Below are 17500 nucleotides of genomic sequence, written 5' to 3'. Positions count from 1 at the left end.
TACTACTTATTTTAACTTATTTGCACCGAAATTGTCAGACCATTAGAGGCACTCTGGGTAAAACTAGTCCCCTGATGCCTTTCAGGGTATTGTTAAAGTACAATGTGCCAAGTATAGTTCACTTTATAAATTAATAATAAGTAAATGTTAAAAAGCGTTAAGTAAAGAAAACAAAAACAACTAATGTTGCAGACGATAATGGACAAACAGGAAGAGGCGCGCGCAGCCTCGGAGGAACAGCGTATCCGGCGCCTGATGCTCGAGGGAGTGATAGACGCTCCCAATGACTACCGCGCAGTAGTACACGGCACACACCACAAACCGCAGACGAAAAAGAAACTCAAGTCAGGAAAACGACACGTGAGTGCGCGCGAGAAATAGAGCGCTGACTAAAACTGTTACAATGTAACTGCATTGTAGAGTAATTGATAATATAAAAAATAATGCTGAAATGTAGATACATCTACAATTTAGAAAAATAACAACAAAAACGTACGAAAAGAATTTAAAAAAAAAGAAAAGATTTCCGTTAAGTGTGCAACAAAACGCAAAAGTTGACAACAAAATGTTAAATATACGAACTATAAGTTTTTATATGATTTTATGTTTCGTTTTACCTAATTATAAAATCGTATACATTATCGTAGTATTACAGTGCTAGTAAGGTTGATGCTATAAGGACTTCAATGTATGAGTCTGGCTCAGGGAAAACGGGGCTTAATGCATGTACGTAACGTGTCGTTCTAGATTTGCCTTTGCAGTCCGCACATGCAAATCAGGGACGACACTAACCCCTTTTATTGAAGTTTCGTTTACATGAAGTCTCTTCTAAACGAAAATCTAGTCTTTGTGGAAAGTGTCGTACTTGATTCGTCTGTGAAGTCCGGACTTCACAGGCTAATCTGGAACCACACTTTTCGTATATTCATTAAAACCCATTTTCTCAGAGCGTGGCTCATGTGCTTTTTTCTTCTTTGACAGTCGTCTGCTCGCTCACACCGCGAGGCGACGGGATCTGCAGGATCTGACGAGGAGGGACAGATGAAAACTAAGAAAGAGGTGATTATTGCCATTCATAGTCGTCGACATCATCATAATCATGCTTATTTTTGTGGTCATACAGTTCGCAATCACTTTCATCTGATTCAATATTTTTAGCATCACCATACTCATGGTAACATTCACCGTCGACTGCTCAATCGCATCATCGCTTTGATTGTTAACCGATAATATATCGAATATATTAGCTAGATTGATATGCAATTTGTTCCTTGTAATGTGATAGTTTACCGCGAACCATCACACGATATTACCCAACAAAAGTTTACACAATTAAAGGGTCTAGGATCTCTAATGTAAGTAGAATCTTTGATCAACTTCTTACGACAAATTAAGCTTTGATTGATTTTTGTATTTAAGTAATTAAACATTCCTGAATTCGATTCCAATTCAAAGTTGTGCAGGTAATGAAAACAAGGTTCTGAAGATTTTGACGATTTTCGTTGACAATTGAATCGTGATGTGAATATACCATACTGTGTCCAGTAAAACGGGGCCCCTAGCCTTATTGCGCCTCGTTCTGATAAAATAGGGTTTATGCTTGTTCGTGAAGTGTCGTCCCATAAAAGCATGTGCAGCTCGCACAGGCTTATCGGGGACGGCACTTTCCGCATAGACTGGATTTTGGTTAAAAGAAAAATACCTTTAACGAAAACTACAATAAAGGCGGAACGTGTTATCCCTGATTAGCCTGTGCGGACTACACAGGCTAATCTTGAACGACCCTTCACGTACATGTAATAAGTCCTGTTTTCATAGAGCATAGCACAATCAACCCTTTTATTTCTACAGGAAGTGGAAACCCAGGTTGGCTTGATGTCCGGTTCCAGGCCTGGTTCCCACAAGTCCTCGCTGCGCATGCGCGCCTCAAACGAAAACGCACGAACGCCATCGAGACGAGTCTTTATCGACGAAAAAGAAAACGACCGCGCGCAACAACAACAACAGCAAACTTCAAATGAAGTAAGTAAAGGTTTCCGTATGTGTGTTGATATATGCACGATATGCACGATATGCACGATATGCATGCTTGTATAGTGTGTTTTTACATATGCTTGATTGCATTATTCTTGCATGCTGTACGCCCGTTTGTAAACGGGTTTTTATTGGTGAAAGCAATGTGGTTGGGGGCGAAAGCTAGGCTGGCGGGCGGGCAACTTTATCCAGAATAGATGTATTTTCAAGTACCTTGACAAAGTGTGATCCGCATGAGGCGGATTGTCGCGCGCGAAGCAAGACCCTATGTACAAGGCCAATGCCACAATTTACGTTCAAAGGTCAAATACTTAAAAAGGAAATAACTCTGAATTAACTAAAAACTTCATCCATCATGAAAATATTTTTATGTAACTAGATGGAAATGATAAGCAGATTTATACAGAGTTCGCGAATAAGAAATAGACCCAAGTCGAATGTCAATGTCACTATTCAAGGTCAAGGTAAAATATTATCGTGGAGATTTTTTGTGAAGTATGATTGAATGTTACTATTATGGCTCGATATGCCGCCCAATAGAATCATGACCAATGGCTAGGTAACATTTCAAGGTCCGCCGTCAAATATAACTAATAAACCAGGGCCCGTATTCACCAACCACCTAAGGAAAAAAATAAAAAGGTTTTTCATTTTGCCTTAGTTTTTTAAGTTTTTTCCTTAAATTTGAGGAAATGCCTTAAGTCATATTTACAAAACTCCTAACCTTAGAAATGTGCCTTAGGTTGACCGCTTTTTCCTTTGTCAGGAGCATTTATTTTCCACCATTTCCAAATATGTTGGTATCCTGCTTCAAACCTCACGTGTTATGACAAATATCACCGAGTAAAGGCTATAATGTATAAAGATAATGCGACGCTTCTGTTTTGCAGGTATTATGAAAAACACGCATGTTGCGTATTGTGCTTGTTGTGCGTTTCTTTATTAAAGTTTCACACTCGCCGCTTGTCTGAATATATACGCACCATAATCGCTTGTGTGACACAGATGCATGCGCGTCCTCCTCATCACGAAAACGTTTTACGGAGTCCGTCGGCCTGCGGTACTCACCGGAAGGAGCGGCGGGTGCAGTCGGCAGCCCCGCGCCTCACTCGACGAGAGAACGGAAGGACGTCGCCGGGAGAATCTGAAGTATGAGAGTACAGAGTTGAGATATTAAAATAGTAAAGTGTGATATGTGTCTCACTCTGGAAAAGGGTGTTTAATGCATGTGCGTAAAGGTCCGTACCAGATTAGCCTGTGAAGTCCGCACAGGCTAATCAGAGACGACACTTTCCGCTTAAACTGGATTTTCGCTATGAAGAGACTTCATCTAAAGGGAAAATACCCTAAAAGCGGAAAGTGTCGTCCCTAATTGGCCTGTTCGGGCTGCCCAAGCTAATCTGAAATGACACTTTACCCACATGCATTAAATGCCGTTTTCCTAGAACGGGACTCATATGTGATAAAGCGTGTGGTAACAGAACAGAACAGACATTTTATTTAGACTCATACATAAGTGCATCGTCTTAATATATACAGTATAGAAGTAAGTATGTCACGTTTTCAGTACAAAAAGTTCAGTACAAATAAAAAAATACAACAAATAAATACAAATTAAGAAAATGCATATAGTAAACTTTCTAAACATATAATGACAGAAAGATTTGTTATTGATACCGGTTATATGGTATAATAGATATATGAATTACGAATTACACATGCTTCTTTTATATATTTACACGCGTGATAAAGTCTTTGAGAAGGGAGACCATTCACTAATGATTCTAAACTATGGGCATTGTCTTTTTAGTAATGGTAGTTATAAGTTTGGTACCTTAAAGGGATCTTTTTACGGTTTGGTAAATTGACAAAATTGAAAAAAGTTGTTTTAGATTCGCAAATTTTCGTTTTAGTTATGATATTTGTGAGGAAACAGTATTACTGAACATTTACCATAGTACAATATATCCATTATATGTCTCTTTTGACGATTTGAAAACCTAAAAATTATATAGCGTTGCAACGCGAAACGATTGAATAATTTGGTTCTGTTGTTGTCGTTTATCGTGGTTATCGAAACCACGAAGATTGCTTATATAACGTATAAAATATTTATTTCTGTATACTCGGCGGAATAGCCGAGAGGGCTAATGCATTTTTACTTCAGACTAACTCCAGGACTCCGGGGGTCACTGGTTCGAGCCCTGGTACCGGCTTCTTTTTTTCCATGTTTTAATTTTATTCTTGACTTTTTACTGGAGCTTTTAAGATCCAATCTTTACATTTATCAATATAACGCTTTTAATGACTAACTTCAAAATATGCCAAAATCTGTGAAAAGGCCCCTTTAAACAAACATATTTCATTTTGAAGAGACTTGTATACATATTGTCGAAATTACAATTGTCCAGTTTTGTATCAGTTTATAACAATAAAAGAACAGTGTACATCAGAGTGCAAAATAACACTAAAGGCGTAGACTCGCGCTGAAAATACATTTACGTTTTTGAGTTAGCCGGTATTATCATTAGACATTCATAAAATCATCGAGAGCGTTAACACGCGCAATGATAACATACATTGTTATTTGGAGTGTTTCTGTTGTTTTCGTTGTATTTTGTGACTATAATCTGAGACGACACTTTACGCACAGGCAGTCAACCTCGTTCTGCCGCATCGGCGGATACACACGACTAATTACCGGTAATTCCGTTACTCTCCAGCATTCGATAAATGGAGAGTAACGGAATGGGTCGAACGTGGATATCCGACGATGGTTCTCCCGGAGCAAGGCTTATATATTAAATCGGAATTCGAAAGCTGTGAATGCTTATGACAGTGATGTTTTCTTCATTTAACTACATAACTTTTAACACAATATTGTATTGAAATGGACATCAAAGTAAAATGAATTTTCATGATGTACAGGCTTATGTATTATATCAAAATATAGTTTTCAACGTTTAAGCCAACACTCATAATCATATATTGTATAATTATACATACATACGTTTTCTTGACAGTGCTTTCTTGCAGAGGTACCCTAGTATATTATGAAACAGTTTATTGTGTTCTCTTATTCTATATTTTTTGGCATACAAAGTTACGTAAACAGAAAGAGGTAATCTATATTATTTTAATTATAAGAACTTTGAACTTATATATTATTTACACCCATGTTATATTCATAATGTTAAATTTAAAATAATCGTTTTATAAGCAGGTATACGCATATGCATGAAGTTTATTTTGTAGTTGTGGATGCACCAGTAATGATCTATATTATGTTGTAGTTGTGGATGCACCAGTAATGATCTATATTATGTTGTAGTTGTGGATGCACCAGTAATGATCTATATTATGTTGTAGTTGTGGATGCACCAGTAATGATCTATATTATGTTGTAGTTGTGGATGCACCAGTAATGATCTATATTCAGAGTGTTGTCTCGTAACTGAGTTGTCCATATCTTGTGCTGATCTTTCTTGATTTAAATTTGCTGCTAAGTATCAAGTTTTAGTTCTTCCATCAAAGCGTCATTGTTTGAAATTTTCTAAATGATTCAGTTATTTATTCCATTTAAGTTGTGACTAACACGTGTTGTGCAAACAAAAGTTAATGAATTAACGAACAAAAGTTTTACGAACCTGCCAATCCTGATTTGTTTTGCGATATTGGCAGAAACAGACCACTTATTTTTGGCCAGAGCATTGACCTACATCTTCTTAGGACAGCTTTCTGCAATAACAACACCTGTTGACGACAATAAACATAATAAAGCTAAATTGTTATGATTGTTTTTATTTTTATTTATTTTTTAAGTTATATTTTTTAGCAAATACTCGTAAACTGCTATTCAAGCACACATTGGGCGTATTTCAGTCCGATGGAGAGGGTGGTGACGGAATTGGGTTGGGGGATAGGCCATTCGACACCCAGAGTCTTCCGGACCGGAACGCCCACCGGATGTACTAAAAATACTCCGTATACGAGCCGGAAAGGGTGTCCAGACTTCGCGAGGCCGAGGTTAGTGTCATAAAAAGAAGTAGATGGGCCCAGTTCTGGGAAAACTGGGCTTCATGTAAGTGCGTCTTTTCACAACACTTTGCTCATGACTGGATTTAAGTTAAGAAGAGTATTTAATCTAAAAGAAAAATACTGTGAAAGCGGAAACTGTCGTCCCTGATGAGCATGTGCAGACTGTACACAGGCTTTTCTGGGACAAGTCACAACATTTAGCCGAGTATTCCCAGATCGAAAATTATATACACAAAGAGAGGATTTAAGTCGTGTTTATTTTTAAGTTTATATATTAAAATAACAATAGAAAAAGATTAATAAATAAACTTAAAATGTATGTTTGCTTCAACTTTTTGATTTTTTGTTTACAATTCTTAGAAATTTATGAATTACGTCCCGATAATGTATGTTGGTGTTAAAATACTCGTAAGATACCTAATAATAAAAACAAGTATTGCTTCCTTATTTACTCTTTAATAACGTGATTTATTGTTATTATTATTGATACTGACTCATTCAGTTCAACGGTATTCTGTTCTTTCTGGTTACATCTATTAAATTTGTTTTCCATTTACAGACGGTAGAAGGCCTATATGCCATCGCGGAAGAAATAGTTTCACCCGTGCGAGCGCGTGATGACACAGACCGAAAAGTAGTTCGCGTTCCAAAACAAAAGAAAATGACTACGTCGTTGTCCTAACATTGTTTTTATGCCCTAACGTTTGTATAATCTATAACACATGTGACATTTGTGCTATTCGTTGTTTTGAGCCTATATAAAATCATCATATAAATCACGCGACAGTTTTTGTGGTTTGAAAACTACTGACGCTTATAGCTCGCCAAGATTAACCGGATATTCGTGAACTTTATGAGCAGAAATTATGTGCCACAATTGTTTTCCGTGTTTTTATTCGGTTTTGTTCGTTCCTGCATATGCCGAAAGTATGTCATTTATTGCGATAAACCGAAGAAGATTCGGTATTAACTTGTGGAAACAAATACAAAGTATTAATTGTTACGGTAACTAAATGCATTAAAATATAAAGGTCCGTGTCCGATTAATTTTGGCAGGCGATACATGTGCTTATATTTAACAACGAGGCGGGTTGCCTCTAATGCTTAATACAATGTTGCCAGATTGGCTTGCAAAACCATTTATAACGAGGTGTGTAAACACGTGATTACAAAAATCACATTTACCAAATATATACACGTGCATTTACGATATATTGCGAATACAATTTTTTCCGGCCCTTTTCTCTTTCTCGTTATACAGTCTGTCTCTTTACACCTATGTAATAATGCACTGTACCGCACATATTGTACCTTGATAATAAAAAAAAAGATTTATGGCAATGTACAAATACTGCACCATTGATACATCGTGTTTGCATAGCTGATGATATTCGGTGCATAAACTTTTACATTTAAAGAAAGACATGGAGATTTAGGTGCTTTCTTTCATTGAGCATCCAAATAGAAGAGGGACTTAACTCGTGTATCGTTAATAATTCAGAAACGAAATAAGACAAACCTTCACACAACATTGTTGGCTTTTTTGTGGTTAAAACACTAACACGTTATGTACACATTTATTCAACTTATTTGAAGACTATACCGGCTATTTGTGCCCCGGCCGGGAGTGATAAAACAAATCATCCATTGCAAGGTTGCATATAGTATTTTAAACAACCCTCATATATCAGGGGGCAGGATCACGTAATTTTGTGGGAACCGGTAAGAGGTGCTTTTGTTCGAATAACTTTTTAAAACAATATTTCTTAAGAATTTCAGCTAGTACATAACATGCAGATTTGTATATACTGCTTATGGCAGTGTGAAATAGATACTTCAGAATTACTTTATGTAATTAGCATTTGTTCTTGTTAAAAAATCCTATGTGTACTGCATTCATTTATACGGTTATGCTTCACGCAACGTGACATTTTGTCACCGATTTCAGACGTATTCAATGATTTATTCTTATACCTTATGATATCGGCACAAACTGCAAGAACAACTGTTTTTTATGCACTACAATTTTTTGCAAATTAATTTCAAGAACTTAAGATATTCGCAAAAATAAAGTTCTTAACGGTGTGTTTACATTCTGTCCAGTCCGTATGTAAACACCTGAAAAACCCGTTCATTCTGCACCTGATATATGTTCCACGTATGCATGTATAGCGTTCCTGTTGTCGCAGAAGTAATAATTCGCATGTCTGCTAAATAACATAATATGATAAAAATAGCGTTGTTTATTTGTATCAACTTTGTATCGCCCACTCCACTATAGATATTCCATTATACTTCAATGGTGAGTATTTGCTACTGTTTTATTTCAATATTATTGTTAACTGTTTTGTAACTAACAACTGAAGTAAAAGAGTACTTAAACATCTGTACTTAAATCAAAAATACTTTTTAAATTAATGTCGATTACGTCAAGATGTTGTGTTTATGAATATCTCATAATGTTACATTGTACACTGTCTCCTATTGTTTATATTCTGTTTTATATGGTTATTGATTAATATATTAAACATACAATTTCGGTTATCAAATTTTATTTAAGTTCGTTTTTGTTAAATGTAGATAGTAAGCACTATTTTTCTTCAGTTTGTATTTAAATTCATAACCTTACATGTTGCTGCATGTCAGAAATACTGATAAATATTTTAAACGGATTTTCATGAATAATATTGAAAAGGACCACCAAAGAAAAAGTATTAAATGTTGTTATTTTGGTTGGTTATATGTCAAGTATTACAAGCATTGTTAAAATATATAGAACATAATACAGCGACATAGTGGAATTTGCTTTTTACTAAATTGAATAATGCATGCAACCCATGTGTTTGTTTAAGGGCAAGAAAGCGTACTGAAAATCATCCAACGGAGCTCGCAGTCTACAATCATCCATAGGAGCACGCAGTCTACAATCATCCATAGGAGCTCGCAGTCTACAATCATCCATAGGAGCACGCAGTCTACAATCATCCATAGGAGCTCGCAGTCTACAATCATCCATAGGAGCTCGCAGTCTACAATCATCCATAGGAGCTCGCAGTCTACAATCATCCATAGGAGCTCGCAGTCTACAATCATCCATAGGAGCTCGCAGTCTACAATTATCCATAGGAGCACGTAGTCTACAATCATCCATAGGAGCTCGCAGTCTACAATCATCCATAGGAGCACGCAGTCTACAATCATCCATGGGAGCACGCAGTCTACAATCAGAACCGATGGAGCCCTATCTGTACCTACAAGAAAACAATTAGAGTCATGCTCTGGGAATACCGGGCTTAATGCGCATGCGCATTATGTCACCCCAGAGTAGCCTGTGCTGTCCGCACAGACTAATCTATGACACTTCCCGCTTTAATGGAATTTTTTGTTTAAAGGAAGTTACTTCTGCACGAAAGTCCAGTCCAGGCGGAGAGTGCCGTCCTACTTGGCTTCTGTAAACTGCACATGCTAGTCTAGGAAGAAGTGTTACGCACATGCATTAAGCGCTGTGTTCCTAGAGCGAGCTTCATTCGACCCAGAGCGAGCTTCATTCGACCCAGAGCGAGCTTCATTTGACCCAGAGCGAGCTTCATTCGACCCAGAGCGAGCTTCATTCGACCCAGAGCGAGCTTCATTCGACCCAGAGCGAGCTTCATTCAACCCAGAGCGAGCTTCATTTGAAATAACCTTTATTTAGATTTTTATTGTTACGTGTATCTGTTTCATTCAACGTTCATAGCATAGTTCATGTATAAACTACAGATATGTGTTGTAAAATATGTATTTGTTTTCATTGGAACAGGGTTGTGTACATACGCTTGTGCATACACAAAAAGAGTAGTTTGTGACCATACACTGGCCTGAATTAATTTTTTTGTTTAAATCTGGTAGCCTACAAAAGCGCGCAAAATATAAATATAGCAAACATAGCATGGACGTTTAACTATGCACATTTACGATGTGCCGATTACTATCGTTGTATTGCCTTTTTTTACATTTCGGATAAATATATATTACTTCTTTTTTTGTTTGAATTTATGAATTGCCTCTTGTATCAGTAAACCTTGCAAAGATGCCTTTTTCGAAGTAAGTTGCCTTTGGAAAAACAAGAGCGAATACACTTACATCAGACGTGCTACTATGAATAAGTAAAATTGATCGAACATTATATAAACTACGTACATAATGCATTATTTTATTTTACTTTTCTAAAAACAATCACCAGTTCGACCTTGCAGAAATGCAAACGAAACTATTGAGTAGTTTTGTGCTGACTGATCTTAATGACGAGCGTATACATATAGTTATTAAATCATTCAACAATTCATAGTTTAAACATATTGTATATAGACTCACATATGTAAAACCCTGTGGGATAAGACATTACGAGGCTCCTACACAGATGTATTTTAATGTATGGTTTTGTACAAAATGTTTTTATTTCTAAATGCGTTTAACTTTGAGTATATGATACGATGTAGCATACAATACATTTTTAAAAGACAGCAATTACTGTTTAATTGATTAACTGATGTATGCATGCATTTGAATATTCGTTGATAAATAAAAGACAACACATCGATCTATTACTACATGTCAAATGTTTAGCTTGACAAAAATAATAATATGATTTTATTGAAAGGACTTGTCTATACACCGTACAAATTACGCAACATCAAAAAGGTAAAGCTCATCGACCAGACTGCGGGCAAAATACCCCAAATAAACTATTTAAAGCATATATTGTTCAGTTACCTTAATCCCCAAAATCAAATATCTGTTGCTCATTGAACGAATTATTAACTGTACAGAATATCCAAGATAAAATACAATGTTAATACATCTCATTGACCTGAATGCGCACTTTAAAGAATATCACAAATCAGATATCTATAGCTAATTGACAGGAATGCCAAGTGCACAGAATACCCCAAATCAGATATCTACATGTATAGCTAATTGACAGGAATGCCAAGTGCACATAATACTCCAAATCAGATATCTACATGTATAGCTAATTGACAGGAATGCCAAGTGCACAGAATACCCCAAATCAGATATCTACATGTATAGCTAATTGACAGGAATGCCTGCACAGAATACCCCAAATCAGATATCTACATGTATAGCTAATTGATAGGAAAGCAAAGTGCAAAGAATACTCCAAATCAGATATCTATAGCTTATTAACCGGACTGAACACTTAACATAAATAACAAGATCAAATACCTACCATATATCCTATTGACCAGACTGGAAACCGGTCAGAAAAGAAACTATATGTATTCATATATAGAGAGATGATTGACCTGCTAACCCTACATAACACATGTACACAATATCATATGTCTATAGCTCGGCGTCAGATAATATTAGTTAGACATATATATGATCTATTAAAACACAGTACAAAAGTTGTATTGTGTAATTTCTCATATTGGAGACCAATTTCTGTAACTGTCCGGTTAGCTCAGTTGGTAGAGCGTCGTGCTAATAACTTGAATGTCGCGGGTTAGATCCCCACACTTGTCAGATCCTTTTCGGCAGAATTACGTCCGACAAATTCAGTTGGAAATGTGAACTATTAAGACACATATTACAATAGTTGTATACATGTATTATCATATCTCTCCAGCTCATTAAACGGACATTAAACTGTACAGAATGCACCAAATCAACTCTTTACTACTAACTGGTCGGACTGCACACTTTACAGACAACATAAGATAATAACTCTCTATAGCTCATTGACGGGACTTAAAAAACGTACGTTAGTAATGCATGCCATATTATCGCACGTACTATCAAAGGATATTATTTTCAAAATCTAGGCCAACCACAATCGACTGACGTTAGAAACAATCGAATTTAGTGGTCGTTTCGAATAAATATTATGTATTTGTACTATCAAATACGCACGCTTTCTACTGTTGGGAACACACCAAATTCCGTAGGGTTATTTTAATGTATTATTGAAATAATTCAACGTATTGATAACGTTCCCTTAATCTATATATTACATTAACCATATGCGTCAGTGAACTATGTCATGGATGTGAACGTTTCATCTACCACATACCTATGCAGTTTAATTGTGTGCATGTCCAGTGTCCACCCACATATTTTAAATTAATGTAACACTGCTAGCATTGAACACATTCTATTTATAAGTTGCTTTTTAATGAACAATAGTTCTGCGAGCGAACACAATTGTTATTACTCATAGTTATGAGTAAATTTATTATTCTCTATTCTCAAAATACTATTAAAATCTCATCATCTTTATAACCCATATCATCATCATTATCATTATCAAACAAATAATAAACCAAAGACAAAATAGGAGTGAGTGCTTGTATTTGACAGGACTTTCAACATATAAATGCAAACAACAATTCTTCTGACGCCCGTATGTGTTGTATGTGCAATGGATATAGACCTCAACGGCACCGCTCAATTGATGAGCCTCGAGACGACTGGAAACAGTGTAACATCTTTGTTCAGGTGTATAAAGAACTTAAACGATACTATTTAAATGCTGTAGGGCATGTAATTATGAATTCTTCACATGCACATGTGTGTCATCTGAAAAAATGCAAATTTATTCATAACAATTAGACGTCATGTATATATCTCAAATAAAGAGTTACTGTTTGAATAAACTGATCCCGGCCGATGCCCAAAGTGCACACAGGACGCCCACAATGCCCATCAATCACGCTAACTTGCTTTAATATTATAAATTAACAATTGTGAAACATTAATTTGTTCAAAGAAGCTGCTAATATCTGCAAGATTCATCCATCACCACCAATCAAGAGAAGTGTACATGACTTCACGTACACCCCATACAATAATCAGTAGTAATAAACGATTCAGGTAAAACCGCGAGCGGGATACGCAACCCTACTGCCATTTTTGTTTTCTTATTTTTTCTTTTAATGGCAGGGGGACGTATGAGGACCCATGGCTCGAGACCGGTGTCTAGGTGCCTTCATCACCTCCCGAAACCTCTAATTTTAGAGAAATCTACAAATAAGCAGCTATTATTATACTGTAAACATTAAGTATTATTTAGTAAAAAATGTTATTAAAACATTATCAATTTCATTGCGCAAATTAACATAACAAACAAACATCAAAAGCATCCCGCACACACCCCGGACATCAACATAAAAACAAACAAATCACTCAAACCATAAAATCCATAAAGCACCTAAAAAGAATGTCGATAAATCATAAGTATTCCGAGAAATATATAAATGCATATGACGAACAGCTATATTAAACCGACTTCAACATCTAACCAGTCACACCAAAATGAAAATATTAAGTAATCGTACAATAAGAATGTCTTTAAAATTAAACGTTCATTACGAAAGACAACAAAAAATAATAGCACTGAAATTTAAACATACCAATATTTCAATAAATATGCTGGAGGTACTATCTCCAGGAAGTGAGAGTCTCGAAAAACATGACACCCATAACTTAAAAAACCTCATTCAAACACAATATTAAGTAAAAAATGAGTCAAAATAATCAAGAAAACTTAGCTGCTTCAGACTTAAATGAAAATACACCCATCGTCTTTCCCAGTAAAGGAATCGGTTTGTGTTAAGATACCATCTCACTTGGACCAAAAACCGAACTGAAAATAAACTAAATATAGACTTTATAATTGCAAGATTATAAACATAAAAGCAACGTAACCAATTATTTAACCATACATATGTTCATTAAGGGCGGGCGGTTTTCTAGGAATTGCTAATAGAGCAATGAGTTGGTGTGAATCTAATAAGTTTGATAAAGCACATGCAATACCGTCTATGATTGGTCGATCATAGAGTTAGAAAGATATAAATATGGAATTTTTATTTCTCCGGAACAGAAATCATCACTGAACTCAATGCGTGTTTTTAGATTTATAAAATTAATAAATAAACTCTGGGGAAACTGAATTTTAATACACAGACGGTAAGTACATGAGTTATTGTATTGTCTTGTGCGACATGTACGAGTACCGTGTATGACATACATATACTTAATGGACTTTTTTCTGTCAATGAGCTGACTTACAAAGTTGAACAACAATAATATTTAAAAAATACCGCTCGTTTCCATCTATGACAAATTTGAATTTTAATGATCGCCAGTTTGTTTGCTAAATGTAATATGGACATGGCGGTCACAATTCACTCGAGTTTTCTTGCGCTACTGAATATTTTATGTATGCTGATTTTAAGATGCACATAAAAAACTAAAAATTAAATAAATGAAACAACTGTATATTATTATGTGAATTTTGGTACAAAAATGCCGTTAAATGCCGTATATAAGCACTGTTAAAACTACTGGAATAACATAGTATACTAAGTAAACAGAAAAAGATTATAATTACATAAGCGCAGATATGTGAGTCTTCATTCGCGCATGTCTATATATATATATATATATATATATATATATATATATATATATATATATATATAATATATTTATATATCGTCCGATCAATCAGCTGTCTATAACATAAAGCAAGTTCGTACAATTTAAATATATAAATGTCATAATTTGTCCTTCGTTAATCAATGATCCGTACACCTTTTTATCAGTGCACAATGACACATATGGGGCACCGTTACTTTTCTTATTTTCTGCAAATCGATCTCAACCATTTCAAAACCAAAACGCACAAAATGCGGACGATAATCAACACTGCGTCCTAATAATTCAGGTTCCTCAATAAACTATATAGAAGCCGCTCGTTGGGAAACGGCCGAGGCATAATGCACGTGCGTGAAGTGTCGTTCCAGACTAGTCTGTGACGTCAGCACGGGCTAATCAGTGACAACACTTTCCGCCTATGTGGTATTTCGTATAAAGAAAGTCTTTTCTTAACAAAAATCCAGTCTAGGCGTAAAGAGTTGTTCATGATTAGCGTGTGCGGACTGCAGGCTGGAACGAGACTTTGCTCACATACATTATGTGCGGACTGCACAAGCTGAGCTGGAACGAGACTTTGCTCACATGCATTATGTGCGGACTGCTGGCTGGAACGAGACTTTGCTCACATGCATTATGTGCGGACTGCTGGCTGGAACGAGACTTTGCTCACATGCATTATGTGCGGACTGCACAAGCTGAGCTGGAACGAGACTTTGCTCACATACATTATGTGCGGACTTCACAAGCAAAGCTGGAACGAGACTTTGCTCACATACATTATGTGCGGACTGCACTAGCTAAGCTGGAACGAGACTTTGCTCACATACATTATGTGCGGACTGCACAAGCAAAGCTGGAACGAGACTTTGCTCACATGCATTATGTGCGGACTGCAGGCTGGAACGAGACTTTGCTCACATGCATTATGTGCGGACTGCTGGCTGGAACGAGACTTTGCTCACATGCATTATGTGCGGACTGCACAAGCTAAGCTGGAACGAGACTTTGCTCACATACATTATGTGCGGACTGCACTAGCTAAGCTGGAACGAGACTTTACTCACATGAATTATGTGCGGACTGCACAAGCTAAGCTGGAAGGAGATTTTACTCACATACATTATGTGCGGACTGCACAAGCTAAGCTGGAACGAGACTTTACTCACATACATTATGTGCGGACTGCACAAGCTAAGCTGAAACGAAACTTTACTCACATACATTATGTGCGGACTGCACAAGCTAAGCTGGAACGAGACTTTGCTCACATGCATTATGTGCGGACTGCACAAGCTAAGCTGGAACGAGACTTTACTCACATGCATTATGTGCGGACTGCACAAGCTAAGCTGGAACGAGACTTTACTCACATGCAGTATGTGCGGACTGCATAAGCTAAGCTGGAACGAGATTTACTCACATGCATTAGGTGCGGACTGCAAAAGCTAAGCTGGGACGAGACTTTACTCACATGCATTATGTGCGGACTGCACAAGCTAAGCTGGAACGAGACTTTGCTTACATGCATTATGTGCGGACTGCACAAGCTAAGCTGGAACGAGACTTTACTCACATACATTATGTGCGGACTGCACTAGCTAAGCTGGAACGAGACTTTACTCACATGAATTATGTGCGGACTGCACAAGCTAAGCTGGAAGGAGATTTTACTCACATACATTATGTGCGGACTGCACAAGCTAAGCTGGAACGAGACTTTACTCACATACATTATGTGCGGACTGCACAAGCTAAGCTGAAACGAGACTTTACTCACATACATTATGTGCGGACTGCACAAGCTAAGCTGGAACGAGACTTTGCTCACATGCATTATGTGCGGACTGCACAAGCTAAGCTGGAACGAGACTTTACTCACATGCATTATGTGCGGACTGCACAAGCTAAGCTGGAACGAGACTTTACTCACATGCAGTATGTGCGGACTGCACAAGCTAAGCTGGAACGAGATTTACTCACATGCATTAGGTGCGGACTGCAAAAGCTAAGCTGGGACGAGACTTTACTCACATGCATTATGTGCGGACTGCACAAGCTAAGCTGGAACGAGACTTTGCTTACATGCATTATGTGCGGACTGCACAAGCTAAGCTGGAACGAGACTTTGCTCACATGCATTATGTGCGGACTGCACCGTTTTCCAGGAGCGACGCTCAAAGTTTTCTTTTGCTTATTACAGTTCGCTTAACACAGCTCTAGAGGAGATCAGATTCCAGCGAACAGACGCATCGCGGAGACGAAAGGCTTCATAATGGTGGATACAAGGTGCCTGGCTCTGGTGGTTCTGCTCGTATCAAGATGCGTTGTCCATGCGATTCCTATTCCAACGGATGAGGCGGAATACGGTGAGCAATAGTTTGATTTGCTCTGTTAATGGTTTATTGAGTTACACGATGATACACTGACATTGGCCCGCGTCATGCGAACATGGATCACATGTCATATGTGGAGAGTGTAGCTCAAACCCAGCCTATGCCTCCGCTTAGTCTGAACAGGAGCTAACCTTTCTGCTGATGAGATCGCGGGATCGGGCATGTCTTTAAAGCAGAGAGCAATGCTCCTGACCAGACTGTGCGATTGCGTTAATATTGTTGATAATGATAAAATTCGTTAATTACGATGATTTAGACGACGCTGATGATGATAGTTGCGATGATGACGAGTAGTCTGCTGCTGATGATGATGCTAATGTTGACTTGATGCGAGTCTGCATTATTTGACGCTTGCATTTCAGTGACAAACGCGCCCGCCGGAAACGGTCTGACGATAGCAACAGGCGACGCGTTTACGAACTGGCTGAATACCGACGACGACGATGAAATTAACATTCCAAATTTCGTTCGTTTGGCCCCCGACATCAGAGGCATTCCGAATGAATTTGAATATGGCGACGATAGTGGATCCGCTGCTGCATACAACAACCCGCCAAAGCGAGAATTTCCGAGCGCAGGCAAGAGGAGGA

The 17500-nt window shown here is 37.4% G+C and overlaps 2 protein-coding genes across 9 annotated transcripts in view; one reads left to right on the top strand and one right to left on the bottom strand.

Moving 5' to 3' along the window:
- LOC127838181 (general transcription factor IIH subunit 4-like) overlaps nucleotides 1-17500 on the bottom strand; it is a 146605-nt gene that overhangs the window by 14585 nt on the left and 114520 nt on the right. The window lies entirely within an intron of this gene.
- The window catches only part of LOC127838182 (uncharacterized), a 69765-nt gene that overhangs the window by 2780 nt on the left and 49485 nt on the right, over nucleotides 1-17500 (top strand). For 2 of the 7 annotated variants that reach the window (XM_052365773.1, XM_052365772.1), the window contains exons 3-5: nucleotides 193-360; nucleotides 982-1059; nucleotides 1852-2022. In XM_052365773.1, coding sequence (XP_052221733.1) covers nucleotides 193-360; nucleotides 982-1059; nucleotides 1852-2022 — 417 coding nt within the window. Of the gene's footprint in view, nucleotides 1-192; nucleotides 361-981; nucleotides 1060-1851; nucleotides 2023-3039; nucleotides 3184-5916; nucleotides 6061-6631; nucleotides 6852-17500 lie in introns of those variants that run through there. The other 5 variants (XR_008029703.1, XR_008029704.1, XM_052365770.1 and 2 more) reach the window with 5 other exon arrangements.

The sequence above is a fragment of the Dreissena polymorpha genome, chromosome 7 (assembly GCF_020536995.1).
Source record: "Dreissena polymorpha isolate Duluth1 chromosome 7, UMN_Dpol_1.0, whole genome shotgun sequence".
NCBI classification, from domain to species: domain Eukaryota; kingdom Metazoa; phylum Mollusca; class Bivalvia; order Myida; family Dreissenidae; genus Dreissena; species Dreissena polymorpha.
This window is presented reverse-complemented; position numbering and strand designations above follow the sequence as displayed.